This window comes from Eimeria necatrix, genomic scaffold (genome assembly GCF_000499385.1).
Source record: "Eimeria necatrix Houghton genomic scaffold, Enh_scaff106, whole genome shotgun sequence".
NCBI classification, from domain to species: Eukaryota; Apicomplexa; class Conoidasida; order Eucoccidiorida; family Eimeriidae; genus Eimeria; species Eimeria necatrix.
In genome coordinates, this window is record NW_013651859.1 from 1 (window position 1) to 27,911 (window position 27,911).

The 27,911-nt window shown below is 57.7% G+C and overlaps 9 protein-coding genes across 9 annotated transcripts; 7 read left to right on the forward strand and 2 right to left on the reverse strand.

The window, feature by feature from the left end:
- Positions 1 to 1,476: 1,476 nt before the first annotated feature.
- ENH_00002220 (hypothetical protein, conserved) lies at positions 1,477 to 2,654 on the reverse strand (the record flags this gene model as incomplete). Its single annotated transcript, XM_013578215.1, has 2 exons — positions 1,477 to 1,785; positions 2,118 to 2,654. The coding sequence occupies 2 exons, from the start codon at positions 2,652 to 2,654 to the stop codon at positions 1,477 to 1,479; spliced, it is 846 nt and encodes a 281-aa protein (XP_013433669.1).
- A 1,175-nt stretch (positions 2,655 to 3,829) lies between these two features.
- ENH_00002230 (hypothetical protein, conserved) lies at positions 3,830 to 5,218 on the forward strand (the record flags this gene model as incomplete). Its single annotated transcript, XM_013578216.1, has 5 exons — positions 3,830 to 3,916; positions 4,127 to 4,232; positions 4,346 to 4,449; positions 4,666 to 4,761; positions 4,922 to 5,218. The coding sequence occupies 5 exons, from the start codon at positions 3,830 to 3,832 to the stop codon at positions 5,216 to 5,218; spliced, it is 690 nt and encodes a 229-aa protein (XP_013433670.1).
- A 2,345-nt stretch (positions 5,219 to 7,563) lies between these two features.
- Positions 7,564 to 8,211, forward strand: ENH_00002240 (Homo sapiens P3ECSL-related, related; the record flags this gene model as incomplete). Its single annotated transcript, XM_013578217.1, is given in 3 exon segments — positions 7,564 to 7,751; positions 7,819 to 7,909; positions 7,915 to 8,211. Coding segments are annotated over 3 exon segments (576 nt in total).
- Positions 8,212 to 8,223: 12 nt separating this feature from the next.
- Positions 8,224 to 8,532, forward strand: ENH_00002250 (hypothetical protein, conserved; the record flags this gene model as incomplete). The annotated part of the gene is made up of 1 exon (XM_013578218.1): positions 8,224 to 8,532. The coding sequence occupies one exon, from the start codon at positions 8,224 to 8,226 to the stop codon at positions 8,530 to 8,532; it is 309 nt and encodes a 102-aa protein (XP_013433672.1).
- Positions 8,533 to 9,179: 647 nt separating this feature from the next.
- On the forward strand, positions 9,180 to 10,481 carry ENH_00002260 (hypothetical protein, conserved; the record flags this gene model as incomplete). Its single annotated transcript, XM_013578219.1, has 1 exon — positions 9,180 to 10,481. The coding sequence occupies one exon, from the start codon at positions 9,180 to 9,182 to the stop codon at positions 10,479 to 10,481; it is 1,302 nt and encodes a 433-aa protein (XP_013433673.1).
- Positions 10,482 to 11,925: 1,444 nt separating this feature from the next.
- On the forward strand, positions 11,926 to 13,659 carry ENH_00002270 (hypothetical protein, conserved; the record flags this gene model as incomplete). Its single annotated transcript, XM_013578220.1, has 3 exons — positions 11,926 to 12,216; positions 12,394 to 12,615; positions 12,829 to 13,659. The coding sequence occupies 3 exons, from the start codon at positions 11,926 to 11,928 to the stop codon at positions 13,657 to 13,659; spliced, it is 1,344 nt and encodes a 447-aa protein (XP_013433674.1).
- A 669-nt stretch (positions 13,660 to 14,328) lies between these two features.
- Positions 14,329 to 16,329, reverse strand: ENH_00002280 (ADP-ribosylation factor domain-containing protein, putative; the record flags this gene model as incomplete). Its single annotated transcript, XM_013578221.1, has 5 exons — positions 14,329 to 14,466; positions 14,689 to 14,769; positions 15,270 to 15,432; positions 15,725 to 15,835; positions 16,265 to 16,329. The coding sequence occupies 5 exons, from the start codon at positions 16,327 to 16,329 to the stop codon at positions 14,329 to 14,331; spliced, it is 558 nt and encodes a 185-aa protein (XP_013433675.1).
- An 838-nt stretch (positions 16,330 to 17,167) lies between these two features.
- On the forward strand, positions 17,168 to 22,743 carry ENH_00002290 (hypothetical protein, conserved; the record flags this gene model as incomplete). The annotated part of the gene is made up of 10 exons (XM_013578222.1): positions 17,168 to 18,758; positions 18,913 to 19,243; positions 19,411 to 20,272; positions 20,731 to 20,835; positions 21,071 to 21,165; positions 21,380 to 21,524; positions 21,646 to 21,837; positions 21,994 to 22,054; positions 22,521 to 22,599; positions 22,722 to 22,743. 10 exons carry the CDS (start codon positions 17,168 to 17,170, stop codon positions 22,741 to 22,743), a joined length of 3,483 nt encoding a protein of 1,160 aa, XP_013433676.1.
- A 983-nt stretch (positions 22,744 to 23,726) lies between these two features.
- On the forward strand, positions 23,727 to 27,760 carry ENH_00002300 (hypothetical protein, conserved; the record flags this gene model as incomplete). The annotated part of the gene is given in 5 exon segments (XM_013578223.1): positions 23,727 to 25,399; positions 25,409 to 26,269; positions 26,429 to 26,852; positions 27,253 to 27,378; positions 27,518 to 27,760. Coding segments are annotated over 5 exon segments (3,327 nt in total).
- Positions 27,761 to 27,911: the final 151 nt, after the last annotated feature.

Sequence of the window (27,911 nt, forward strand, 5' to 3'; positions counted from 1 at the left end):
AGCAGCAGCAGCAGCAGCAGCAGCGGCAGCAGCGGCAGCAGCAGCGGCGGCGGAAGAGCTGCGAAGGAGAGACACAGGCAGCGGCAGCGAGTTGCGGCGGCGAAACGGCAGCCGCAGCCAGCTGCAGCGGCAAACCGTAGCGGCAGACTGCAGCAACGAGCTGCTGCAGCAAGCTGCAGCAGCAAGCTGCTGCAGCCAGCTGCAGCAGCAAGCTGCAGCAGCAATCCGCAGCAGCAGCGGCGCGCCCCCAAAGACTGTCGGCGCCCGCTGCTGCCTCCGCGGACTCCCAACTTCTCGAGGCTGCTCACTGGGGGCCTAGGCTAGTCTGAAAAACTTCAGAGCTCGCCAATTGTTTGAAGTAGTTTCTGCTTTTGAAGTTCAAGTTTTGCTGCAGCTGCTGCAGCAGCTGCAGCAGCAGCCGCTGCAGCCTCCGCAGCTGCTGCTGCAGCCGCTGCAGCTGCTGCAGCGGCTGCTGCAGCAGCCACTGCTGCTGCAGCAGGCCAGCGGCCGCCTTCCCCGTGAGCTGGAGGCGCGCTCGCAGCAATTTCACTCGAGCGAAACTCCAGATTCACAAAACAAGAAAAGAACTTTCATTTTGCGGGAGCAAAAGTGCCGGGCTGGCGAAAACTCCGTTTTGCGAGTCGGGGCTGCGGTGTACGTACACCGCAGCCGCGGGCTGCGGTGTACGTACACCGCAGCGGCGGCGGCGCGCACCGCCGGCGGTGTGAGTGATCGGCGAGCAGTGTACGGAAAGCCGGAAAAAAAAAGCGAAATTGAATCTAATTTCGATTTATTTATTTAAATAAATGCAAATTACATTTAAAAAGTCTTTTTTTTCTCCAAATCGACGCTCACTTCCTCGAGATCCGCCGCCGCTCGTCGTGAATTATGAACAGCAAAACTTCGACCACCAAACACAGCAGCGAGCACACCAGGCCCACGACGACGCGCTGCAGCACACAAACAAACTCTGCTGCTGTTGCTGCTGCTGCTGCTGTTGCTGCTGCTGCTGCTGCTAGCAGCAAGTCTGCAGTTGGCCCACCGTTTCGAAGGCTGCGACGCCGCTGTACATGGCGGCCCAGTAGCCTCCGAGGAAAGTCAAGAAGATTCCAATCAGTGCGTTGACTCCCATTCTGCAGCGCAGCAACGCATGCATGCGTGCGTGCATGCAAGTGCATGCGTGCAAGTGCATGCATGCAAGTGCATGCATGCATGCATGCAAGTGCATGCATGCAAGTGCATGTATGCATGCACGCAAGTGCATACATGCAAGTGCATGCATGCACGCATGCAAGTGGCAGGTGGCTGTACACCGGAGGACCCACGCGAGGCTGCGGTTTAAGTCCGCAAAAGAGTCTTCAGAATCTTTTTTTTCGCCCCACAAACTCTTAACTGCTGCCTGGTGTCTTCGCTCGTCAGCCACCAGCCGCAGCCGCTCTTTGAAGCTCAGCGACTCCAGCGGCACGGGAGGAGGCTCTATCCGTTCTGCAGCAGCAGCAGCAGCAGCAGCAGCAGCAGCAAGCTTGCACAGGCCCCCACTGCGGCGGAGCAGCAGCAGCAGCAGCAGTGAGCTTGCACAGGCCCCCACTGCAGCGGAGCAGCAGCAGCAGCAGCACTGTGCTTGCACATGCCCCCACTGCAGCAGAGCAGCAGCAGCAGCAGCAGCAGCAGCAGCAGCCGCGGAAGCAGCAGCAGAGACGCACCCACGAGGTGCGAGCCCTCGACAAGCTCCGCCATGTTGACTTTGGGGCCATTTTTGCCGGCCTTTTCGTTTGCTGCTTTGACCTATAGGGCAAACAGCAGCAGCAAAAGCTGAATTCGACACTAACAGCACAGCAGCAGCAGCAGCAGCAGCAGCAGCAGCAGTAGCAGCAGCAGCAGCAGCAGCAGCAGCGAGCTTGCACACGCCCACACTGCAGCAGAGCACCAGCAGCAGCAAGGAGCTGGCACAAGCCCCACTGCAGCATAGTAGCAGCAGCAGCAGCAAGCTTGCACATGCCCCCACTGCAGCAGCAGCAGCAGCAAGCTTGCACAGCCTTCCACTGCAGCAGCGCAGCAGCAGCAGCAGCAGCAGCAAAAGTGTCGGAAGTTGAATTCGAAATGAATTTGCTGCTCACCCAGCGCTGCAGCACGTCCAGATCTGCTGCACCTTTCACTACTAAGCTGCTGCGCTGCTGCGCAGGCACATGGCTTTCAATGAAGCTGCGGATTTGCGGCGTTATTTCTATGAGCAAGCGAGACACCCTTTGCTGCTGCTGCTGCTGCTGCTGCTGCTGCTGCTGCTGCTGCTGTTCCTGTTTGCAAGAGGCCTTGCTGGTGTCTGCTGCTGGTGGTTCTTTGCTTTCTTTTTGGCTTCCGCCCGGCGCTGCTCCAGCTGTGTCTGGGGCTGCAGCTTTCTCTTCTGTCCCCGTGCTGCTGCTGCTGCTGCTGCTGCTGCTGCTGCTGCTGAGCTGCTCTTCTGGGGCGACAGCGGAAAGCCGCCTTTTGCTGCTGCTGCCGGGGGCCCTTGGAGCTGCCTCTTCTGCTGCAGCAGCTTCCTTTGCTGCTGCGTCTTGGGGGGCCCGGCGGCGGCGAATGGCTCCTTCGGAAGCCGCAGCTGCAGAGCTGGAGATGGAGAAAGAGTTCAGCATTTTGTCTTCGTCTTTGGAGTTCATTTTGAATTGCTGCGGAGCTGAGGGGCTGTGTTGCTCCGCAGAGGCAAAAGAATACAGCTGGCCCGCCCTTTGCTGCTGCTGCTGCTGCTGCAGCTGCGAACAATTTCAAGTTCAAGAGAGCCACGGACGGGGGCCCCGCTGTCTTCGAGGGCCCCTACACCCCGGGAGGACAGGCGAGAGAGGGCCTCCGGGGGATTTCTCGGCGAATACGAATCTTCGCAACAAAAAAAGAAATAAAATGGGGAAAGAACTGTTCAAAATGAAGCTCACGGGGCCTCCCTAGCAGCTGAGCAGCCACGCGGCACTCGGAGGGCTCCCCCGCGCCGGACACTCCCGGCAACCTGCAGGAATAGGAAAAATGGAAAAGAATCAGCTTTTTAATTTGCTCTTGGGAAAAAAAGAAAATAAAAGATAAAAGGAGTTGGTTGTGTGCAGTGGGGGGACAGGGCAGCCCCAGGAAGTTGGTGCAACAGCTACGTTCATGTACGGTTGTGTACAAGCCCGAAGGCGAAGCTGGCCTTTGCGCGGCTGCTGCTGGTGCATTTTCGGTGCTTTAGAAACTGCAAAAGAAGTATTCCCATTTGACCTTTTAAATAAGCTGAGGGAACAACTGAACTGGGGAGGAGTTTGGGGAGAATTTTGCGCTTTCTGGCGGTCGCTGCTCGGCAGCGCTGGTGAGAGGGGCGGACAGCATCGACTTATTGAACGCAACGAGCGGCCTTAATGAGGTTTTCAAAAGCTCAGCCGACATATAACATTGAATATCAAATTCCTCCGACGCGGCTTACTAGTGCAGCAACAGCGAAAAGGGCGGGCGATCCACGGCGTTGCCTGAGATGAGCTAGTTGTTTGTCAAGTGTCTAGGAGCAGCGCGGGAAGGAGTTGCGCGGCGACCGACGAGACATCCTTATTTCTCGAGTTCTGCCTTTAAAATCCGTTCTTCTTTCTTGAGAAGAAGTCTCTTTGTGCAGTGTAGGGCTTCTTCTGCCCGCGCATCGGCTCGTCAGTCCAGCCGTCAGTGTCGGCAGCGGCTCTCGAGTGCCGCCGTGGAGGAATCCGCAGCGGTCGGCCTATATTTGCTCCTAAGTAGTTTAAAAAGTGAAGCTTTTTGTACAGATCAATAAGGGTTCAGCGTCTGAGGGTTTCCCCCTACCCTGCCGGAAATTGGCAGCACAATGCCGCAGATGGAGGCAGGCAGCAGAGGCCAGCGCGGAGAAAGCGCTGCCGACACTGAGAGAGCTGCTAAGGCGCAGATCTCCCAAGTTACTCAACTCTTTGCGCGACTGCAGCAGGTGAGTTTTGCTGCAGCAGCAGCAGCAGCAGCAGCGGCTGCAGCGCGGCCTGGGGGCTCCCGCGGCCAGCGTTTTGCACAGTTTCCACAGGCGGGGCACAAGTGGCTGCGTAGGAGGCCATTCTTTGGCCCCTTTGTTTTATTTATTCTTATAATTCCTAATCTTTGATGCTTTCCGCAGGAAATCGAAGAAGCTTGCCCGAAAAATGCCATTCACTTCATTGTGGACTTCCTCTGCAAACACTACCCCGAGCACCTGAAGGGTTTCGCCTCTGTTTGGAACGCAAGTGAGAAGCCAGCGGCTCCGCCTTCCCTTAGCTTTGCCAGGCTGTGCGCCTGCGCCGCTCCCAGCTGCTGCTGCTGCTGCTGCTGCTGCTGCTGCTGCTGCTGCTGCTCTCAGACCCCGAGCTGGAGAGAGAGCGGCTGCTGGTTGTTGAGTTTTTCAAAGCCCAGAAGCTCCCGACTGACGTCGCCTCGCACTTCACGAATGCGGGATTTGACACGGTGAAGGCAGCTGCAGCTTTGCAACTTCTCGTTTTTTGGCTGAAACTTGGGTTCTAATTGCCAAATAAAAAGATAAAATAGTCCATTTTAAAGTGCTTTTCACTATTATTCTATTTATTAAGGCGGATTGGATCGTTTGGGCCTCCAAATGGACTTATTATTGTCGCATTTCAAGTGCAAATTGAACTTTTCTCCAACTTTTCCCTCTCCCCGCAGCTCGAAACCCTCTGCACGCTGACTGCTGAGGCGCTGGACGACATCGAGAAGTTCAACCAGACGCGGTGGCTGCCGGGCCACAAAGTGCGGCTGCAGGTGAGGCACTTGAAGTTTTTTTTTGTTCTTTTTTGTTAATTTTTTCCGCATTTGACTTCATTTTCTCGAGCCTTTTCCCAGCTAGCTGCTCCAGAGCTGCTGGCTAGCCACGAGCAGCAGCAGCGCATGCAGAGAGCCCCGTGCGGCTGCTGCGCTGCAGCAAACCTTCGCCGACATCGCGGGGCGAGTGCGGGCCTTCACCGAAGAAAGGGACTACTTGCTGCGCGCTGCTTCGGGCTTTTGCCCCCACCCGCAGCTCGTCAGCAAACAAAGTCTCGTGCCAGTCCAGCCCGCGGCCTTTGCCTCTTCTTTCCCCCCTTCGAGCGGCCTCTGCTGCAGCCTGGGGCCTCCGCAGGCCTCCACTTCCGTGGCTTACCGCGCGGCGCCCTACACCGCCGTCTACAGCCCCACTTCAACTCAAGTGGTCACTTATTCCCCGGACTTGACTCGAAATTAGTCTTGGGGTTTCGGGGCGCCCGCCGAGCCCGCCTGCGCCGGGCGGGCTGCGCCGACAGCCGATTTCACAGGCTCTGCTGCCGCCTGCACTTTCGCGTCCGCTAAAGGCCTTTGACGCGTCCTTAAAGCGCTCAAACTCCGCAACTAAATGATTTAACCTGGCTTTTACTCTATTTGAGGCTTTTCCTCCTTTGTGCTCTTCCTCTTGGCCGCGCCGGGGAGTTCTTGCTGCCCGGCTGCTTCCAGTTTCGTTGCTTGAGAAGCGGTAGGAATAAGGCAGCGAAACGCACTTGTATTAAAAGCAGAAACTTAGCGAGAATGTTCTGTTCGTTAGATAGTTTCGAAAGCTCAACAGTTCGAATGTGTCCCAGCGAGTTGCGCAGATCAGCTCTGTAGGCGTTCTGCACAGGGTGTATCGACTGCGAAGGCGAAATTCAACTTTGCGATTTTCCCCTCTAGTCTTCTTTACGGGTGCTACGCTCGGCCCTGTCGTTTAGTCACCAGCTTACAATTAGGACTTTGCAACACAATGAGGAGGCTAGTGTTTGCCGTGGGAGCGGCGCTCGCTGCCAAGCGGGCGGAAGCTGATCTTCCGATTCACGCTGTCATTGTGGGTTCGCTTTCTGCGGCTCTCGCTGACTTGTTTTGAAACTGCGATTGCTGCAGTCCGACGTTGTCGGGACTTGGCGGTTTGTTTTAGGGGGAGAGGAGGCGGAGGAGCCGCTGTCCTGCGGGGGCGGCGCGCCGAACATGAACATGGAAAACTTGGACCCGAGTAGGCGGGCCGCGGAGTTGGACTGCATTTGATGTTTGCAGACAACTTATTTCCTTTCCCGTTCGACCAGGCATGGAAAACTACCCTTCGTGGATCTCCAAGAGCGGAAAAGGGCTGGCCAGCCGGCTGGTCTTGACGGACCAGCGGGCAACTCGCGCGCAGCCCACGCGGCAGCACTGGAGCTACTTGGTGGTGACGCTGCCCCACAGCGGCCTGCAGATCGGCACTTGGACAATGGTTTACGACGAGGGCTTCGAAGTGAGTCTTTGCGTTTTTTGCAAGAGTTGAGTTCAGTTTGCTGCCAGCTGCGCCTCGGCAAGAAGCGCTTCTTCGGGCTCATGAAGTACAGCAAGGCGGGGGGCAGCCAGTGCAGCCGGCGGGTGAATGGTCCGCGCGCATGCACTTGAAAAAGTTTTTTTTTTTTTGCAAAAGTGGCACTTCAGGGGACTCTGAGGACCCTTTTGGCAACACCAAGTGCTACGCCACGGACCCATCGAAGCTGCAAATGGGGTGGACTGTGAAGGTGATTTGAAGTGTTTTAAGGCCTCAAAAAGCTGCCAGAAGGCCCCCCTGCTGCCCCAGGAAACCCGCGCTGCAGCGGGGGCCCCCTTGAAGTGGGGCTGTTTCTACGCAGAAAAAGAAATGCCCACAAACGCGGAGAACTCCTTCGTCATGGCCGGCCACGGCTACGGGCTTCCCGTGCTGCCGGCCGCGGGCGCTGCTGCTGCTGCGGGCCAAAAGTGCGGCTTTTGCTGCTCACAGTTCAACTTCTAGCAAAGATTTGCTGCAACAAAGCCCCGCAGGCTCCTGGACTGCCAGCCACAGCCAGTTCGCCCACACCCCCCCCGCCGAACTCGCCATGTACAAGAGCCACATGGGCTATCAGAAGTTCCACCGGACAGTGGCCTACGCGTTGCCCGCGTTTGCCCAGAGGGGCCAAACGGCCGATTTCGGTGAAGACGCAAATCCTTGCACTTTCAATTTCATTTCCTGTTCAACTTTTCCGCAACTCAGCAGCCACGGCGCTGCAGGACAAACCCTACGCTTGCGAACTGCCCCTCATGCTGCACGCTGAGCAGGCTGCAGCGCCGCTGCCGGCCGAGTGGTGAGCGATCTTCGGACTTTCTCTCAATATAATTCTATAAAAGTGCAATTAAGGACTTGGGGGGACCCTTTTTTGTCTGTAAATTACGACCCGGAGGCAGATCCGGTGGTAAACCAAAGTGAGAGCTCACTTGTTCACCTGAGGAACTCGAGAAAGCTACGAGAATTGAAGAGAACTGCGGCAGCTGCTACGCCGTCTCGAGCGCCTTCGCGCTCCAAAGACGCTTTGAAATTCTCATCAAAAAGTTGTTTCCCAACTACGATCAACCTGTATTCCACTCTCCGCTTTCTGCACAAAGCGTCCTGAGCTGTTCAGTAAGTTGGACGAACACAGCGCAAATTGCTGCTCATTTTGCATTTAAATCTTGAATTGCGACGTTGGTGTAGCCATTCAATCAAGGCTGCGACGGGGGCTTTCCTTTTCTGGTCGGGAAGCACGCGAAGGAGTTCGGCATCGCGACAGAAGAATGCCAGAAATACATGGCAACGCACAACCCATCAGTTGCACCGTGTCTAATGCAGTGGGTCACTTAATTCCTTTTCAAATTCGACTCGAAAAATGGTATTTTCTTGCAACAATCCCTCTGCGCAGCCTTGGAAACTTCCTCCGCTCTCCCGCGGAATCAGCCCCCGGCTGCGCACCGGAAGACCGCTGGTGCGCAGCAACTCTCCGCCTTTTTGTGCAAGTTCTGCTGCAGTGAAGCGCCTCTAACTTGCTGCAGGTACGCTCAGGAGTATAACTACGTGGGTGGCTTTTACGAGGGCTGCAACGAAGAAAAGATCATGGAGGAAATATACAACCACGGGTGCGGCTGACCCTTTCCCAGCGTCGGCCACCTCTCTTATGCCACTCCCGTAGGCCTGTTGTGGCGGCCCTCGACGCCCCTGACGCTCTTTTTCTTTACGAGGATGGCTTTTTCGATGTGAAGCCTTCGGATCACGGGAAGCTGTGCGACTCGCCCAACAAGGGGCTGACAGGTTTGTGCAGCTTTCTCTCGGGCTCTGTGCAGCAGCTTCACCCCGGGACTCTACCAGGGTGGGAATACACGAACCACGCAATAGCAATCGTGGGCTGGGGCGAAGACCCGTACGTGTTCTTAGCCTCAAAACAATAATTGCAAAACAAAATGGAAAAACAAACGCAGACCCAGGATGCCCGGCATGGCCACCCGCAAGTTCTGGGTGGTTCGCAAGTAAGCGGGTCACTGGCTCTGCTGCGCTGCAACGCTCAGCCCCTCACCCTCCCGCGCAGCACCTGGGGCAACGACTGGGGGAGAAACGGCTACATTAAAATGAAAAGAGGCGAAAACCTCGCAGCTATAGAGTCCCAGGCAGTTGCAATAGACCCAGATCTGCGAAGAGGCAGAGCCGCGCTGCTCGTGCAGCAGCTCCGGGCTCAGGCCGCCAGCGAACAGCAGCAAAACGCTGCTGCGTAAACCACTGCAGCCTTCAAAAAGAAAGAAAGCGCTCGCCAACTGCAGCACTAATTACGCAGTGATCAATAGAATCGGCGAAGCAGCTGCTCTCACGCCACTTGCTGCTGCTTTTGTTGAATCACTGCCTACTGTTCAAGTTTCAGGGGCTTCTCTTGCAGCGGCTACAGCCGTTCTATGCAGCAGCCCTTCTGTCACTATCCAAGAGGCAATGATTCGTGAGCCTCATGGAGTTCGGCAGCGCTCCATCTTTCCGAATCACCAAGTCTTATTCTGTCATATTCGTAATGTCGCACGTACGACTAACGAACGAGACTGTCTTGCCCTAACATAACTGAAGTAGTGCCCCTCCAACTATTCAGATATGATATATTTGAAAAAATTGCAAGAAAAAGACCAACTAATTTACGCAGGGGGCAGTGGCAGCCTAGCGTGGGCCTCGCCGAGCGGCTGGCCAAGCCCTTTTAGCAGTCTGTCTGAGAAGTTGCAACCAGCACAGAAGTCTTAGAAATTATAATAATATGTGAATTAGAGGTCTTTAGAAACGTCGAAGCTCTGATGGCTCCTTCATGAGACGCCGCAGGAATAAGGTTTGAGGCGAGTGGCGCAGCGCAGCGGGCAGCAGGTCAGCAGAGTACCGAGATCAGCTGATGTTTCTGCCCCTTTTATTCTTTTGCGCATTTCAATTCTCCATTTTAGAATGCACAGGAGTTTCTTTCAGACCAGCGGGCCGCAGGTGCAGCGCGCATTGCCAGCCGGGAGCGTTTTCCCCTGGGGGGTTGCTGTCTGCTGCAGCCCGAGGGGGAAGGCACTGCGAAACAGAGGCGGAACATTCCCAATTGGTTTATTTCTCTAAAGTTTGCTGCTTGAAAGCTGCAAAGAAGCCGCAGAAGAAGCTGCAGCGAGAGCTGCCGACAAGTGACAGCCCCCAGCATCGACAGCAACTGTTTGCTAGGGGGGAAGAATGGGCACAGCGAACGATTCCCGCTTCCTTCCTTCCTCCCCTCCCCTCGTATTTACAGAAAACGGCATTAAAGAATGGCGAGACTGTCTCAGTAGCCTTTCTCCGGAGATTTGACTCTGGGGGAAGCCTGGAGCTTTCTGCAGCGGAAGCTCAGCCGCTGCAGCCGGGCTGGGCCGCCCTGCTGCTGCGGCTAGCGCTGGCGCACCTGCTGAGCTCCGTGTCAGTGGCTGGGGGCCTCGCAGCAAACTTGTGGCTGTCTCGCCGGGGCCTCTGTGTGCGTCTGCCGCGCGGGCTGGGGGCCCTGGGGGCCCTGGGGGCCCTCCACGCCCGCGCCCACTCCTGGCTGCTCTCCCGCGTCTGCCCCAGCAGCCCCTGGCTGCAGCAGGTCCTGCTTGGCCCTTTCTTTGAGGAGCTCGAGTTCAGGCTGCTGCTGCCGCTGCTGCTGTCCCGGGCAGCAGGCCTTGCTGGGGGCCTTGCGGGCGGCCGCGCGGCTGCTGCTGCGAAAGCGGAGCAGCAGAGTCGCAAAGAAGGGGGCAGTGCGGCTTCTTTGCAAGAAAGTGAAGATGAAAAGAAGTGGCTGAGGGAGCGGCGGGCCAAAGGCGTTTGTGCAGCATTCAGGTGTCCGTACAGCCCAGCAGTTGTGGTTGCATGCTCCGCGCTCTTCGCGCTCGCCCATTTTGAGTCATTTCCACTTTCTGAAAAAAGTCCTTTTCAGTCCCGCCGTGCTGCTGCAGCAAATTGCTGCATTCGCGCCAACCGCTGGCTGACAGCTTTGCTGCAGGGGCTGGCCTGGGGCCTGGGGCCTCCTCTGATTTTGAAAGACACGCAGCACTCAAGTGCTGCGCTGCTGTCGCTGCTGCTGTCCTTCTTGCTGCACGCCCTGAACAACCTGCAGTCTGCTGCGCTGCTGCAGATGCTGCAGCGGCGCCGCAGCAGCAAACGCCGGGCCCAGAGCCCCTTCCCGTTTGGAATTCTGGACTCTAGTTAGTCTTCACTTCAAATGAAACTTTTTAGTTGATTAATTTGGTTCTTTGAAGTCTCTCTTCCTCCCCTTATCTGGCAATCCGACAGTTTTTCTGTACTTGTGAATGCTTCTGCTGCTGCTGCGGGTCTTTCCGCCAAACTTAAGCTTTTTAGTCCTGCTTACGCGGGCCACTCTGCAGCCATTTGCCTCTGACTTTAGTTCAATGCACAGTCAACAGAGAGGCCGCTGCAGCGGCAAGAGGAGAGCAGCAACTTTAGTTCCCACACCAATTGTGCCCAAAAGGCCTATAACTGCTGGCTGGCCCCCCGTTGGCCGCGGCGCACAGTGTTGTATAGAGATATTAGGCAAGCACTGTTGCTTCAAACATTCTTTTGTGTAGTTACGTGCTGTGTGAAGGAGCACCGCAGCAGCTAGCTGCTGCTAGCTGCTGCTAGCTGCAGCTAGCTGCGGCGAAAAGTGGAGGCTGCAGCAAATTTTGCACGCAGAGTGTACGGGGTTCAGGTGTATGCGAGCCGGGTCTTGACTTATATTTGAAACTCGGGGCCTTCCGTTGTAGTGAAACTCGGGGCCTTCCGTTGTTGTGTTTACTCCCAGTTTGTGGCTGTGCGCGGCTGGGCATTCTGCAGCGTCAAACCAGCGCTCAAACAGTTCTGTTTCACTAAAAATAATCGAAAAAAGAAACTGCTCTGCATGAACGCAAGGTTTCCACTGTGAAATGTACAGAACCGTGGGACGATGCTCCCAATGAACCGCAAACGCAGCAGTCTGCACTGTCACATCAAGAAATGCTTGGCCCTATAGAGATCCCTACAAGGTAATAAAAAATAGAAATACAATTTGTTCTAGAAGGGCTGATATAATTTTTTTTGTCCGCCAAAATGCCCCCTTGCTCCCGCTGCGCCGATGCCTTCCCCCTGTTCAGCTCGGCGGCGGTCTAAAACAGCAGCAAGCGGGAAGAAACGGGAGCGCCATGTTGAGAAAATAGGCGCCTTCTACGACTTTTGCAGTCAAATAATACTATTTCGAATTTCAGAAGATTGCAGAAAGGGAAAAAGTGCTCTTGATTGCTTCTTCCTGCCTTGCCGTTCTACACCACCGCAAACCGCTCAGCGGCGCACTTGTCTTGTAGCCAGCTGAAGTCCGCCTGATGCTCCTCCTTTAGCTGCTGCAAGGTGAACTAATTTAAAATCCATTTCAGTGAAGCTGCCTCATAATGCTTGTATACTTGGGGTTTCCTCCGAGTCCCGCGGCGCGTTCGGCTCTCCCGTTTCGATGCACACTTTGAACACGATGTGCACTAGCGTGGCAAGGCTCCCCCTTCCTGAGCTGCAGGAGTCAATTTTCATTTTCTTTTAAGTAAGAGGTCTATCAAGCCTGCCCCGCAGGCTCAACATTGGCCGCCTGCCTCCCCAAACAGCTGCCATCCTAGGCCATAGAGCCAAGAGGCATGATGAGGGGCCCGTTGCTGCAAGCCACCTGGCTGATCCTCCTTGCAAGCGCAGCCCTCAGCCACCTTGGAGCAAATGCTGTAAGGCGTTTTGCTCAGCGCGAGCAGAGAGCCATGGGAGCACCAGCTGCAGAGCCACACGCAAACTCCGAAGACTCGTCAAACGGAGGCGCCCCAGTTTACGCCTTGCCTGAGTTCTACCACTCGTATGATAGCATGCAGAAGGAGCTCCGAGCTTTGGGGAAGTCCTGCGGCCTTTCTGTGCACCAAGCAACCCTCGATGGCGTGACGGTGGGTCTGATGATGTTCGTTTACTTCGTCTATTTCCTGTTCGTTTATTTCGTCTATTTCCTGCATCGCAGACACTGTAAAGATGCAGGACAGGGATTTTTAATTTCCTTTTTTATTCCTTCCATTCCCTTCCAAACATTTCAACACTTACATGCAGCTTTCGGCGCTGTTCCGCAGGTTGACTATTTTCACTTGAAGGAAAGCCCTAACCCATCAGAGCGGCTCTTCCTGCTGCCCGGAGACCACCCAAGGGAGTTGGTAGCCCCCGAAGTCGTTTTTGCCTTTCTAAAGGCCTTATGCAGCGGCCAAGAGGCCCCCGAAGGCTACAGTGCTGAGGCACTGAGGCAGAAGCTGCATGTCATGGCAGTACTTGCAGTCAGCGTTCCAGCGAGGCGCGCAGTTGAACAGGCAAGCGGAGCCTTCCTGGGTGGCCCCTATCGAGAATCTTTGCAGAAAAATCATCAAAAAGAAGAGACAATCCTTAAAATGGGCCCTCTTTTGCAGATCTTTTCACTTTAGAATGCCTTATCTTTGGTTTGCAAAGTAGACACACAGTGCCTGCGGCTTCCACGGCTTGCATGCCACAGGGCTGCTGCGTTGCTTTCGTTTCAGGGGGCCTACTGCATGCGAAGCAGCCCAAGGGGAGTAGATTTTAATAGGAATTGGGGGCAGAGTGGCGACTCGGCAGCAGCAGCAGAGAAAGACCACTCAAAGTACCCGAGGGCCCCGCAACAACCCGAAGTACAAATTCTGATATCCCTTTTGAGCCAGTTTCAACCTACTGTCTTCGTCTCTGTGCATTCGGGGAGATTCGGAGTCTACACGTCTAATGAGGCCCCCTCAGGAGACGCAGAAAAGCCCCCCTCCACCCCTAGCGACGCTGCAGGGCCCCCGGGCCATTTGCAGGAAGCTGCAGAGGGGGCCCCCACCACCGCTGGGGAGTCTCGGGAGCAGCAGATAGCTGGAGTTGTCCATGCTGCTGCTTGTTCTGGCAACAGTGTGCCCTGCGAGTTCGGGTCCATTGACAAGTTTTTCGAGGCCACAGGAAACGAAATAGATTTTGTGAAGGCACACCTAACCACTGACGAAGGCGAGCCCCCCGTAGCCCTCGCTCTTGAGGTGTACAGACAGGGAAACTCCAGCAACGAAGACGCAAAGCTGAAGGAGGCCAAGGCTCAGTTGCTGTCCTTGCTGAGGGCCCCCGAAGACCTTCTGGAGCTGACCCTGCCTGCTGCAGCAGATGTGGCAGACCTGCTGCCACAGGAAACTGGGGGGGAAGACGCCCTGTACACTGCAGAGGCCCTCATCAAGTGGCAGCTAACGAGAGGCCCTCTGGACCGACTCAGCTGTTTCTTATCTTTCAACCCTGCCACCCAGTCCGCCCTCAACTCCGTCGTGCGCCTCTGGGTGGAGGCCCTCTTTGCCCTCGCTGAGTCTCTCTGACAATTTACGGGTTCTCAGGGAACTTGTCTTTTCGTTCGTGATTGTAGCAAACATGCACAGGGGGAATAAAAATATGTGTAAATTAATAGATATCTATTTGGCATACGCAAATGTATTTATTTTCACAAGTCGAGCGCCGGAAGAGAGGAGCCGTCCACACAAACGAGGCGTGTGAAGGGCCCCCACTGAGGTGCTCTTACACTCCGCAGTGTGTCTCTACAACAGCCAGTTGGCTACAGCTGGAGCCACAAATGCACAGCAGCAACACACAGCTGCTTGCAGCATCTACTTGGTGTACTAACACACCTCTAAAGTGAATGCAGCAGACTGCATTGGGGTGTCTGTACAGCCCACTGGGCTCCGTTTATTTGCCTCGAGGCGCCTCCACTGGGGCCTCAGAAAAGCGGCTAGAAACAAGACGGGGCCCCCATATGCCGAACGGGGCTGCTCCTTGTACTGGGGGGCCCCCAGGCGCTCGCTCTTGGGGGCCCCAAAGTGTGGATGCGGCTAATTTTATTTTGTGTCGGTGCGTGGGTCCTCCTATCTTTGTGGCTTCAGCTACTCTGCAGGCCTGACAAATACGTGCTGGCATTTGTATCTTAATTGAAGCTAGAGTGAAAGCTAGGGCCTCTTGAATGCTTTGCACGCATTTGTATCTTCAGAAAAAAGCTAGAGCTTGATGAACACTCTGTTGGCAATGTCCGACACCAACCAACTTATGCCCTCCAAGAGGCCTGTTCCGTTCTTAGCGCTGCAGGGGATGACCGCCCAGTGGCGAGACACACTCATGTCTGAGAGTCCCAGAGCCTGAAAGACAGCCGCAGACTGGCACATAACAGATCTGATCTGCCCAAGTAGACCGAGTGCTGAACTCGTCCTGTATTGTGTTGTTCTGCTGTATGTACACCCAAGTGTAAGCGCCTCAGACTGCCCGCTAGGACCAGCAGAGGCGCTGCCTGGTGGCGGCGCTGCAGCTGCTGGGAGCCACACAAACCCAAACCCTCATCCCTGAGCCCGCAGCTGCTTTACTTCTTTGATTCCCTCAGGCGAAAGGGCAGAGGGCACATCTTGTTTGTTCGCTAAGATCAACACGGGAACTCCGGCGAGGCGCTGCAGACAGAGCCACAGCAGCTTGGGAAGAGGCTGACTGACTTGTTTCCTAATGCCTTTTCTCAATTTCTCTCTATAAATCACTGTAATTGGCACTTTAAAGGCCTTATGGGGCTGAACAGGGAAAAAGAATGATCTTTGTTACGCCAAGAAGAACAGGCAAAGCCACACATGCAGGTCAAGCCAGGCAGACCACAGACGCACAGAAGCTGAGACGCCGCGCACTAGAAGACACTGACAACACCTTAAGGCATAAGGCGAAAAAGTGGCAGAGAGGATTAGGCAAAGCGAAGGCACGCGGTGCGGGCGAAAGGGAAAAGAGAAGAAAAGCAGCGTTCTGCGTGTGCCTGTAGCTACCAAATTGGCGCGGGATGCCTTTCGTGCGTTCTTGTACTTAATTGTACATAAATGGCTTGCGTGTCTTTGCAGTTATTTGCATTTATGGAAAAGGCTTGCTTGCTTGTTAAGGTTCGTGTGCTGGAGTTCATCTTTGCGCTTACCTCTTCCTTCAGCAGTCTGTGCAGTTCTTCTTTGCAAATTTTCATTCTGTCTCTGTCTGCGGAATCCACCACCCAGATAAGACCGTCTGTACACTCGAAGTAATGCCTCCAGAAGGCGCGAATAGTCCGCTGGCCCCCCACGTCCCACACACTGAGTCGAAACCTGAAAAACGTGAATTTGCAAAAAATCAAAAATAATCAAAACAGCGCAATACATGCGCGCCGCAGCACCCACAGGCAGCATCCAGGTGCTCAGAAAAGCTTAGGAGCTTATCTAAAAAGGAAATTAAAACAAACAAATCGACACAAGTGCCACTGTCTGGAGAGGCGGGCAGCTGGAGGGGGGGCCGCGAATGCCTGCGTGGGCGCCAGGCCTACGCAGCAAAGTCTAAGACTTTAAAAGGTCCAAGACTTTAAAAGGCCTTGGACTTTTTAGGCAAGAAAATCCCACTGACCCTTGAAAAGAAAAAGGATATATTGTGAACCCAAGAGTGGGTGCTACAGAGTCCACCTCAGAGCCATTCAGGCGCCGCACAAATGTTGTTTTCCCCGCCGCGTCCAGACCGCTGCAAGGACAAAAGAACATGACAGAGTAATAAATAAATAAATGGAAAAAAACCAAGGTGCATGCATTTCTAAAGAAACAGCCAAGTTCATCCTCTAAGGGTGCCATCTCGGCTCTTCAGAGGAAAGCAAACAACAACTTGCACACAGCCACAGTCAGCATAAGCCGCAGGGCAAAAGCCTATTCAATGCAGACAGCCTCAAAGAGGGCTTCTGCGTGGCCCATTGTCCGTGGCCTCCAGCCGGGGGCTTTTTCTGGGCTTGTGTGTCACCTTTAGCCCCTTTAGTCTCAACAGGAGGGCCTCTTGGGGGCCCCCAAGTGCCCCGCAGAGGCCCCACTGAGTGTGCTGCTGCTGCTACAGCCGTAGTCTGCCTCTGGAGGCCCCAGTATAGGCCCCAGCTAAGGGCTTTGTGGAGGTGGGGAGGCGCACAGCATTAGAATCCGCAGTTCTTTCTCTCTCGCCTTTGTTTTCCTTAAAACCTTGAGGAGCACCATTGTCAATTGCGGGCCCTGGGGCCCCCGTGCAGCGCAGCGTCCACCCACTAAACACAAAGTCAACTTTGGGGGCCCCGAAGCCCCAAATTGGCGCAGCTGAGGGCTAAACTGGAGGGGCCCCGAGGGCCCCTCTTGCCCGGTGCCAGCTGGCAGCGAAGACCAGCAACAGCTGCCTTGCTCCGGCTCTCAAGAGCCTTTTTCTGCCTTCCTAGCGCGTAAAATGAGAAATATAATGCAGTTTCAAACAAAATAAAAGCCTAATTTGTGTAGGAGGCGGTATTTTCCCAAAGACAAGCGTAGGGTGGTTGGGCACACGACCGGGTCAGTGGCGGCTGCAGGGGACCTTGCCAAGCCACTCCGTGCGCTTGTTCCTTTTCTGCGCTCAGCAGCTTGCATGCAATTGCATGCATCCGCAAAGGGCCATTTCAAGGCCAATTCACTCAAGAGGAGGACCTTTGCCCTCCTTCTCGAGGCTCACACACGAGGGGTTTGGGGCCCCGGGGCCCCCAGGCTCCACCAGAAAGTCACTTGCAGCCGTTCACAGCCATCCAGGCCCCTTGGCGTGACGTCTTAGACTAATAGCCTGTCAAGGGGGCTCAGCATTCTTCTGGGGGAGGTGTAGAGGCCCTTTAAAGGAGGCCGAGCGGCCCTCAGGGGCCCCACAAGGGGCCCCCAAAGAAATTCCTTTCTGCCGGGCTTGACTGTCAAAACACCCTCAGGTGCCTCTGGGCCGACCTCCTCTGCAGAGGGGCCCCCTGCTGGGCGACAAGGGCCCCCCACTATGTGTGTAGAACGAGGCAACTGGCCAGCGGCTAGCTGAGGCATGGGGTCCCCCCAGATGCCTTCCCAGAAAGAACGCGGGCCCGATGGGGGCCCCTACGGTGGGTCCTCAGCGGACCTTTCCGTGGAGTCCGTAGATGCGTTTCTGAACGAAGTGACGCAGCTGCTGCTGAGGGCCCCCCACGGGACTGCAGCAGCAGCAGCAGCAGCAAAGGGCGTGTGGGACTACGACCTCGGGAGCCTCCTGTCTGACTTCCTGCGCCTAACTGAGGAAGGCCTCATAGAAATGGAGCATGCTGGGCAGGGGCCCCCCGAGGGGTCCCCTGCTGCTGCTCTGTCTCCACGGGAGGGGGCCCCCTCCACCCCGGGGGCCCCCGCCCACACAATGAAGTTCTCTCACGCTGCAATGCTGGTGGAGAGGTCAGCAGCTGTTTGGGGCCTCCGCATAGAAAAGCTGCATGCGCTGGCGTTTAATCTGCTGCAGCACGCGCAGCAGCAGCAGCAGCAGCAAAGGCTTGAAGGCAACCCTCAGGGGCGCAGCGGGGCCCCTGCAGCTACACACCTCTCGCTGCAGCAGCTCAGACAACAGGCGCTGCAGCAGCTGGGATCGGCTCCCTGTTTGCTGCTGCCAGAGCCCCCTCCAGTGCTTCGCAAAGAGGGGCCCCCCGGGACCCAGGGGCCCCGGGCCCCTGACCTGGTTCAGTTGCCTGCAGTTCTTAGGGGCCCCTCAGCAGTGGCAGCAAGACAGCGGGATGAGGGGGCTGCTGCACAGCCAGCAGAGGGGCCCCTGGGGGCCCCCGGACCCACAGACTCAGCAGCAGCAGCAGCAGCAGCAGCAGTGAGTATGGATGCAGATGAAGACCCTAGGACTGCCTACAATGAGCTGAGGGAGCTGCGGGTAAGTGCAAAGGATGGGGCAGCAGCAAATTCTTTTGGGGCAGAACAGGCGCACGATTTCAGCCAGCAGCCATCTTGCACTGCTGCTGCTGCTGCTGCCACTGCTGCTGCTGCTGCTGCTGTTTGGGGCCTCCAGGTAACGAGCCTCAAGGTGCACAGAGAAACAGGGGGCATCCTGGCCACTTCTTCAGATGCAGCTGCTTACTTTGACTTGTGTGAAGGGGGCCCCTGCCGCGCCCAGAAGAGTGGCTCCCAGGGGGCCCTTGGGGGGCCCCCAGGGGGCCCCGCCCGCTCTTTGCTGCAGTCTGCTGCAGCAGCAGAGATCGGCGACAGCTGGGAAGAGTACCCAGACTTCTTTTCTGCATGCGACCCTGCAGTGGCCCCAGAGCCAGAGGCGCAGGGGCCCCCTGCTGCTGCCGCTCAAGGGGAGCTTCAGGAGGGTTTCCCTGCAGCAGCTGCAGCACAGCTAAGGGGCCCCCCTGGCTTCGGCGGGCCTCCCCAGGCGACGGCTGGGGGCCCCCAAGGGGCCCTCACTCCCCAGAACCCCCCTGCCCCTGACTGCTGGGTGCAGCAGCTGCTGCAGGAGTCTCGAGGGGCCCCCCAGGAGGCCCTTTGGAACTCAGCTTCTTTCGATATGCCGGAGTTGCGGGCCGCTCTTGGCCTTCCGGAAGAAGAAATGCCCCAGGGGGCCCCCTTGGGGGCCTCGGGGGCCCCCGAGGGGCCCCCTCTGCACCGCCTTGCCTTCCTTAACTGTAAGAGGCACAACAGACACACGGCAGCAATGAAGGCGCACGCAGCAAAGCCATTAAAGCGCAAGAAGCAGCAGCAGCGGCAGCAGCAGCAGCACGGGAGCTACAGACTTGCGAATGACTGGCTGGGTTTTGCTGCGTCGTTTTGTTCTTGCAGTTCTCTATGACGACTTCTTGGGGGCCCCTCTAACCCCGCATTCTGATGAAGGGCTCACGGGGGGCCTCTCGGCTTCAGCCCGCCTCCATGTAGAGTTCCTAATGGCGAGGCAAAGGCTAAGGGCCCTTCCGCGCAGCGGGGGCCCCGGGGGGCCCCTCACTGCCATTGTGCTGCAGCAGCTGCTCCAGGGGGCAGCAGCCGGGGGCGCAGGGGGCCCCCAGGGGCCCCCCAGAGACCCCAAGAGGCGCTGCCGAGACTTCCTCATGAGTTTGCCCACGACGTGCGAAGACCCCAAAGAGAATCAGGGGCCCCGGGGGGGCCCCACCTGCAGGTGGGTTTAAGTCTAATTGGTAGCGTTGGGCCTTCGTGGGGGCCCCTGCAACACTAACGGGAGCCTCTGCCTCACCCCCCATTGCTGCTGCTGCTGCTGCTGCTTGCGGTGCTGCTGCTTCGAACTGTGGGGCTGCCGCGCGTGTCGGTTGCTGCTGCGCGGCTCAGGGCACCCCCCGCCAGCATCCTGGGGAGCCCAGCTGAGGACTTGCTGCTGCAGGACCCTGGAGCTGCACTTTTAGTTCACAGGGCCTCCACAAAGGAGGGGCAGGGGGCCCTTCTGAGGGGTTTCTGGCCCCCGCCGCCGCCCTGGCTGACCCAGGAGGGGGGGGCCGCCTGCGGCAAGCCGGGGGCCCCCCTGGGGGGCCCCCCCTACAGCACGCTCCCAGGGTACCCTAACATTAGAATGCCCGCGGCCCCCCACGCCCGCCTGCTTGGGCAGTTGTTTTGTCCCCCGCTGAATTCTCAGCAGCAGCAGCAGCAGCAGCAGCAGCAGCAGCGGCTCCAGTGGATGCAGCGGTGGCGGTGGGCCGACGACTTGCTGCTGCTGAGACTGAGAGAATGCTTCTTGGCGAGGAAGCAGGCCCTCAGGCTGCAGGTAGGGGAGGCCCTTCTGAATCCCCAGCCCTTGGCTTTCTTAAGAATGCCTACACTCAGGGCAGGATATATGCTTCGGGGCACTACAGAAGCAGCAGCAGCAGCTGCTGCTGCTGCTGCGGGCGGGCTGGTTGCTTCTGGGCCTGCTGCTTCTGCAGCACCCTCTGCAAGGGGGCTGCTGCTGCTGCCGGTGCTGCTGGTGTGGCTGCAGCGGGCAGCCTGCAGGCGACAAGCCCGGTTGGTACTTCCGCGGGTGCGCGTTCTGAGTTCCTCTGCAGCAGCGGCAGCAGCAACAGCAGCAGCCGAGGCAGCTGCAGCAGCCGAAGCAGCGGCGGCAGCAGCAGCAGCGGCACAGGCAGAAGCTGCTGCAGCAGAGGAGTCATTACTAGTGCTAGAGGGAGAAGGAGACGACGAGCCATTTGCCGACGAATTCGTACGCCCACTATTCGTTGCTGCTGCTGCTCCGGGCTCTGCTACTTTTGCTGCTGCTGGGGTTGCTGCTGCTGCTTCCAGTGTCTGTCTTTCTGCACGTGCAGTGCCCGATCTGCGGAACGTGCTCAGGCGACTTGCTGTGTTGCTGCAGCAGCAGCTAGATCCGCCCTTGCTGCTGCCGGTGGTACTGTTGTTGCTGCTGCTGTGATGCTGCCGATTCTGTTGCTGGTGGTGCTGTTGCTGCTGCAACAACAGCCAGGCCCGCCGTTACTGCAGCTGGTGGTGCAGTTGTTGCTGCAGCAGCAGCCCGACTTGCCGTTGCTGCAGCGGGCGGTGCTTTTGCTGCTCCAGTAGCAGCTCGGTCCGCTGTTTGTGCAGCGAGTGGCGCTGTTGCAGCTGCAGCAGCAGCGAGATCCGCCGTTGTCGCTGCTGCTGCTGCTGCTGCTGCTGCCGCTGCAGGAAGAGGATGCCGATGCCTCCACTTGTGGGGAGCTGCGTTTGAGTGCAAAGGAAACAGCAGCAATAGAAGAGGAGATTCGCCGGGCTCAGCGCGAACGGCTGGCGGTGCGTTTTGCGTCTTTGCTGCTTCTGTCTTTTTGTACTTTCTGCAGTTCTGGGGATCGGCAGCTGCCCTTCCAGCCTGCCTGCCGCTGCTGCTGCTGCTGCTGTTGCTGCTGCTGTTGCTGCTGGGAGCCTCTTGTGGCAGGGCCAGGCTGCTTTCTTTGCAGTGCGCAGCCAGGAGCAGCAGCAAACCAGAATTAATGGACTTTCACCTGCAGGCGCTGTGTCTGTGTCCCAGGAGCTGAACGCAGCAGCTGCTGCAGCAGCTAAACACGCAGAAGGGGGCCCAGCAGCTGCAGCAGCAGCAGACGAGGAACTCGCCATACAAATGAGGTGGAGCCTTTTATGCTGCTTCTGCTGCTTGAAACTCCTACTTGCTGCTTCTGTTTGCTTCTCCTAGCTGCTAGCTATGACCGCCAACTGTGTTGCTGCTGCTGCCTCTGAAACTGCTCGTTCTTTGGGTTCCGCTGCTGCCATTTCGTAACCGATGCGATTGCCGGTGCTGCTGCTGCGGCTGCTGTTGCCGCTGCTGCTGCTGCTGCTGCAGGGTGGCCCGCTGGAACGCATACTTGGAGGACCGTTTGCTGACACTGCAGTCTCTCCCTTCTTTCGATATTCGGGCCAGCGAACAGTCTCTACTTAGGGACGCCCTCCGCCTGCAGCAACAGCAGCAGCAGCAGCAGCAGCAGCAAGTAATCTTGCAGTCCAAATTCACTTCCGTCTTCCTAAAAGGGGCAGCACGACAGAAAACACTTGAGCGCTGCTGCCTGCATCCTTCGTCTATTTGTTGTTGCTGCTGCTTTTTTGCTGCAGACGCCTGTGTCTGCAGCGGGCGCGGAGGCGTCTAGCGAGGCGCCTGCTGCTGCTGCTGCGTCTCCTGAGGCAGCTGAGCCAGCCTCAAGCAGCAGCAGCAGCAGCAGCAGCAGGCCTACTGCCACATTTGCTTCTCTAGTTCGGGGGAAGCCCCGCTATGAAATTTGCCGGGCCTTTCTCACGACGCTTATGGTAATTGGAGTCTAGAGAAAGCCACCAGGGAAAAGAAGTTTGCTGGAGGCGTAGAAACGCGCAGCAGCAGCAGCAGCAGCTGCTGCTGCTGCTGCTCCTGCTGCAGTAGGGACAGCACGCCTTCTCTGCTGCTGCTGTGGTGTGGTTTTGCTGCAGCTCACAAACGCCCGAAAAGTCTCCATCCTCCAGGAGACCAACGATACAGATGAAGACCCAAGTAAGCTTTTAAGTGAATCCAAATGGGAGACATATAAGGGGCCCCCAAGGACCCCTGGGGCCATTCAGGGGGCCCCCAAAGCCCCGCAAAAGAGTTTAGGGGGCCCCCTAATAGAAGCATGCGGGGGGCCCCCAAAGCCACGTAGAGGCATGTGGGGGCCCCCAAGTCCTGTTTGGGCATCTAGGGGCCCCTCAGAGTCCCGTAGGGATATTTGGGGGGGCCCAAAAGGCAGCAAATCTGTAGTGAGAGCCTCCAGTGCTTCAGGTCTTTCTTGTAAAAATAAAATTCTTATAAAATAATTAGAAGACACCTCCTGCTCTCCTTAGCCCGGCCAGCTACAGCCGCAGGAGAGGCAGCACTTAGGCGTTCAGGCAGCTGCAGCAGCAACTGCAGCAGCAACTGCAGCAGCAGTTGCAGCAGCGACTGCAGCAGCAAATGCAGCAGAATGGGCTCGTTTGGGGTGCAGGTGAGACAGGCGCGAAAGGGCACAAAAACGAAGCAGCAGACTTCAGCATACAACTTCTTCTTTCGCCGAAACAGATCGAGTGAGGCCAGTTAGAAACTTGCTGCTGCCGCTACTGGTATTGCTGCTGCTGCTGCTGCTGCTGCTGCCGTGACAGCCGCCGCCAAGAGCTTGCCTACCTGCCTTCTCTGCTTCTTTCATCAGGAGCGTCCTCTCCACGGAGTGACGAAATTGGCAGACAGGTCAGGCCCCCTGAGCAGGGCCCTGGGCGAGACAGCCATGCAGCGGCAGCAGCAGCAGCAGCAGCAGCAGCAGTTTGGCAGCTGGTGTTCCTGTACTTTGTCTACTTGGGGGCTCCTCGGGGCTCAGCAGAGTGCGGTAAAGCCAAAAGCAGCGGCAGCCAGTCACGGCAAACTGCTGGGAGGATTATTTGCTTCCAAATGCTGCAGCACGGGGGGGCCTCCATTCCAGGCATTCTGCTGCTGGGGGCCCCATCAGGGAATTCTGTGCAGCTCGGGGGCCCCAGCAGGGGCCCCCGTGCAGCGAAAGGGGCGGCGTGTGTGCTTGTGTATAACTAGAGCGCTGTGGAGCTAAAGGGACCCGCGGCCATTCGCCCGCGTGACTAGGGTTGCTGCTGCCGCTGCTGTGCTGCTACTGCTGCTGCTGCTACTGATGCTGCTGCTGCGGATGGTGAGTGTAGTTTGTAGTGCCATTGGCTAGCCAGGAGGTTTGGCTAAGCAGCTAGCGATACAGCTAGCTACCTGGTAGGCTAGCTAGCTAGCTGGGGCCTGTGCAGCTAGCTGCCCTGTGAGGGCGTTCCTGCTGCTCCCCTGCAGCTGTACTTGGAAACCTTCAAGTGTAACACAAGGGCGCAGCAGCTCTGTGTGTAACATTATTGCACATACAAAGGAGGCAAAGTCACAGACGGTCCCAGAAACAGAGCCCCTACTTTTGTTAGGGGGCCCCGAGAGGCCCCCGAAGAGTCACCTGGGGGCCCCTGGGTCTGATGGGGGCTTTTGTACACACAACCGGCGTCTCGAGCCTCCAGGCGCGCTTGTATTTTGAGTTAAATAAACAATAAAGGCGTTTTAAAAGCATTTAAAGAGCATCTGCGGCTTGTCGGTGCTTCCAAGGGGCCCGAGTCCTAGATCAGGGGCCCCACTCAGGGGCCCCACATGGACCATGGGGGCCCCCCCAGCAGTGCCATAGATGTTCCCCTCTCGAGGCCTATCAAGACTGCTAGCAGCACGTAGGAGATCCCCGAAAGGCCCCTCGGGAGCAGCAGCTCGAACGGAAAGGCCTCTGGGTGCGCCGGCCAGAGCTCAAGGGGGCCCCGGCAAGGCCCTGGGGGCCCCCTGCTGCAGCCGGCTGCTGGGGCCCCCAGAAGGCCAGACCCAGCAAGTGCGCCTCTGGGGCAGCTGCACACTGCAGAAGGCGCTGCAGCAGCCAGGGGGCCGCCCATATATCAGAGGGATCACCTTACAACAGCAGCAGCAGCAGCAGTGGCAGCAACAGCAGCAGCAGAAACAACAGGGGGGATATGAGAGTGGAGAGAGGGGCGTTGAAGGCAGACCGCTTTGTTGGGGGGGCTTCCAGCAGCAGCTGGAGTTGCTCCTCAGAGCTGCGGGCCCCTGGGGCTGGGGGCCCCTTCTGATTGCAGCGCTGCAGGAGTGCAGCAGCAGCAGCACCACTGCAGCTGGCTGCGGCACTAGGGCCAGCAGCAGCAACTCTGCTGAGGGCACTGGCGACAGCATCAGCGCCGTTTGCCCGGCTGCTGCTGCTGCTGCTGCTGCTGCTGCGGCTGGAGACCATACGGGGCCCCCGTGTGGCGCTGCGCTGAAGCAGCACCATCTGCTGCTGCTGAAGGCCTTTCGAGCTGCTGCTGCTGCTGCAGGAGGGCGAGGAGAGACCCCACAGCAGAGGCTGGCAGCAGTGGTAGCTGCAGCAGAGTGGCACTTGGCAGCCATACACTCCAGTGCTTCTCTGCGGGACGCCGCACATTTTCTCTCTTCTCTTAGTAGACTCAGCAGCAGCAGCAGCAGCAGCAGCAGCAACAGCAGCAGCAGCAAAGCAGCACGGACTCTTCTATGCAGCAAAGCCTGCAGGTCTCTGTTTCTTTCGGCAACGAAGTCCGCTTTGCAGCAGCTTAAGAGCCGACTAAAACACAACAACCCCACTGTCCCGCATCAGGCGGACCCAGCAGTAGCAGCAGCAGCAGCAGCAACTGCAGCAACAGCAGCAGCAGCTGCGCCTACCAACAGCCACCCGACAGAGGCGGACAGGAATTCGGGCGTCCACAAGAGACCTTCGAGGACCGCAGCCGCAGCAGCAAAAGTAAGAAAGCCAGCAGCAGGCGAAGCAACAGCAGCAACACTAAATGCAGCAACAGCAGCAGCAGCAAGCGCTGCTGCGGGTGCTGCTGCAGAAGACCGCCTGCGGAGCCACGGAGTGTCTGCTGCTCTTTTGTGGGGCGTTGTGGCGAGGGGGCAGGGAAGCCAGGAGTGGCAGCTGGGAGATAAGCCGCAGCAGCTGCTGCTGCAGCTGTCAGAAGCTTTGCTGCAGCGGGAGCAGCAGCTGCTGCTGCCCCTGCTGCGGCTGCTGCCGCAGACTCAGGAGCCCCTGCTGCAGCTGCCGCAGCAGCAGCAAGCCGAGCTCAGGAAGCACTTCCTTGCGGTAGACTCGGTCTCTTGGTTCCTTTTCTGTGCTGCTTCCTTGGGGTGTATCTCCACCTCGCTGGCAAGGGGGGCCCTTTTGCTGCTGCTGCGCTTCGGCTGCTTGGAGCAGCAGCAGCAGGAAAGGGAGCTGCGCATGCAAAGGCAGCCACGGGCTGCGTCTTTGGGGACCCTGCAGCGCTTCTTAGCAGCTGCTGCGCTGCAGCTACAGTGCAGCAGCAGCTGCCGCAGCAGCAGCAGCAAGTTACCAGCTTCCCGCAGGAAGGGCCTTGAAGGAGCTGCTGCTGCAGCGACAGACACTCGTGCCACCAGTAAAAGCCGCAGCAGCCGCAGCAGAAGCAGCCGCAGCAGCAGCCGCAGCAGCAGCCGCAGCAGGACTCCGCCTGAAGACTTGCTGCGCCGCATTTGCCGCCTGGCTCTCTCCCGCCTCCTGCTGGAGCTGCAGCAGCAGCAGCCCCTGCAGCAGCCACCGCAGCAGCCACTGCAGCAGCCACTGCAGCGCAAGACAGGAGGCCTTTTTGGGACAGCTTGCCAACTCAAGCTGCTGCAGGGGCCCCCCAAAATGCTCCCAGAGCAGCAGCAAATAGGCGGGCCCCCGCTGCAGTTTCTGGTGGAGCTGCTGGACTCGTTGGTGCGGCTGCGCAGTGCTGCCCAGGAGGCGCAGCTGCTGCTGCAGCTGCTGCCGAGCCGCATCAGGGCAGCAGCAGCAGCAGCAGCAGAAGCAGCAGCGGCAGCAGCGTCGGCGACAGGTACCGCAACTGCAGCAACCCTCGCCGCTGCTCCTGTAGAAGAAAAGCAGGTGATGCGAACTACAGGGCCTGTTGCTGCTGTCGTTGCTGCACGACTCGCTGCAGCAGCAGCAAAAGCTGCAGCAGCCCCACCAGAAGCTTCAGCTGCCGCATGGGATCCAGCGCTGCTGCAGCTGGCTCCCTCGCAGGTACTAAGTGTACTGGGAGCTTCAGCGCGACTGCAGTTGCTGCAGAATAGTTTGGGTTCCCCGCAGCAGCAGCAGCAGCAGCAGCAACAGCGGGAACTTGAGTCAAGTTCCAGCGATTCCTCATGGGCTGCGCTAGTTAAGGAGTGAGTAACCACTTTAATCAGCTTCGTAAGAAAAGTCATAAAAAGGAGCTGCTGGCAGAAAAGACACACGAGTAGCTGCCGTGGCTGCTGGTGCTGCTGTGGTTGCTGCTGCTGCTGGAGTTTGTGCTGCAACAGTGTGTTGCTGCCTCCTTTTCCCAGGCTGCTTTTGCTGCAGATATACCGCACGCGGCAGTGCTTGCAGCAGCAACAGCTGTACGCGCAGCAACAGCAGCATCAGCAGCAGTCGGTGCTGCTGCTGCCCAGTGCCACAGTTGCTGCTCAGGCATACCGTTCCTTGTCCTTAAACTTTGCTGCTGCAGCGCTGCTTGGCGGGGGAGTGCCTGCCTTGCTGTTTGGGGGAGCCCTGCTGGAGCAGCTGCTGCTTCTGCTGCGACTGACTCTAGCAGCAGCAGCGCCTGCAGCAACAGTAACAGCGGCGCCTACAGCAGCAGCTAAAGAAGCAGCGGGGCATCCTTATTTGCATGCATTGGAAAGCACCCCTTGCTTCTGGGGCTGGAGGCGCCGGCAGCAGCAGGCTGCTGCTGCTTCTCAAGAGGATCAGCAGAGGCTGTCGCAACAGGCAGTAGGGGCCCCCAAATCATTTTCATTTCTGCACTTTGCTGCTCTTTCTTTCCTCTTCTGACTTTGCTTCCCTTTAGCCAGATTTCTGCTTTTTTGTTTTGTTGATGCTGGCCCTCCCGTGTGTTTATCTGCCTTTCCTGCTGCTCCCCGCTGCGCTGCTGGGAGCGCATGTTGCTGCATCACAGCGCCACAGCTTGCTTCTGCACTTCACCTGGGGCTCTTTTGTTTCATTCCCTCTTAGTGCCTCCTGCATCTTTTCCTTTTTTGCTTGGGGTGTCTTATGCGTGTGTGGCTGAGCTGCCTTTGCTGCAGTTGCCCCTTCGCTGCATTTGACAGAAGCCCCGCTGCACCTGCGTCTGTTGCTGCTGCTGCCGCTGTTGCTGCGAGCTCTGCTGTTTCAGTTGCAGCACGCTCTCTTCTACATTTTGCTGCTGGTGCCTTCCCTCGAGCCTGGCGGTGTCTCGACACTCAGCACAAACATTCGCAGGGCTCTCCCGACACTGCCGTTGCTGCAGCAGGCTGCGCAGGTGATTGAAGCTGTGCCGGTGCTTGCTGCTGCTGCTGCTGCTACTGCTGCTGCTGCTCTTGCTGCCGATTGGGCTGCTGCCGCTGCTGCTGTTTCGCCAGCATCCACGTGCTGCTGCTGCATGCGTGTTGGCGCTGCAGCTGCTGCAGACGCCCGCGCACGGGCTGCTGCCGCCGCCGCGCTGCTCTCCGCTGCAGCTTCAAGTGCAGCAAACTGTAGAGGCTGTTTTGGGGCCCCCAGGGGCCCCTGAGGCCTCTAAGGCCTCCGATCAGCCCCTGGAGTTCATTCAGGCAGAGTACAAAGTGGGGTGTCTATACACTGTAGACATTTTGGTGTCCCCAAAACGGGCCCCTAAGTGCGCGCAGCGCACAGCTGCAGGGTGAGCTGCTGCTGGTGCAGCAGCAGCAGCAGCGTGCGTGCACCTGAATCGCTGTCTCTCTGTTCCAGACTGTTTCTCCAAATAAAGTGAAAATGAAAGTCCACCGTCTGAGGTGTACAGATACTTCGGAGGACTCAACCCCATGCATGCATGCA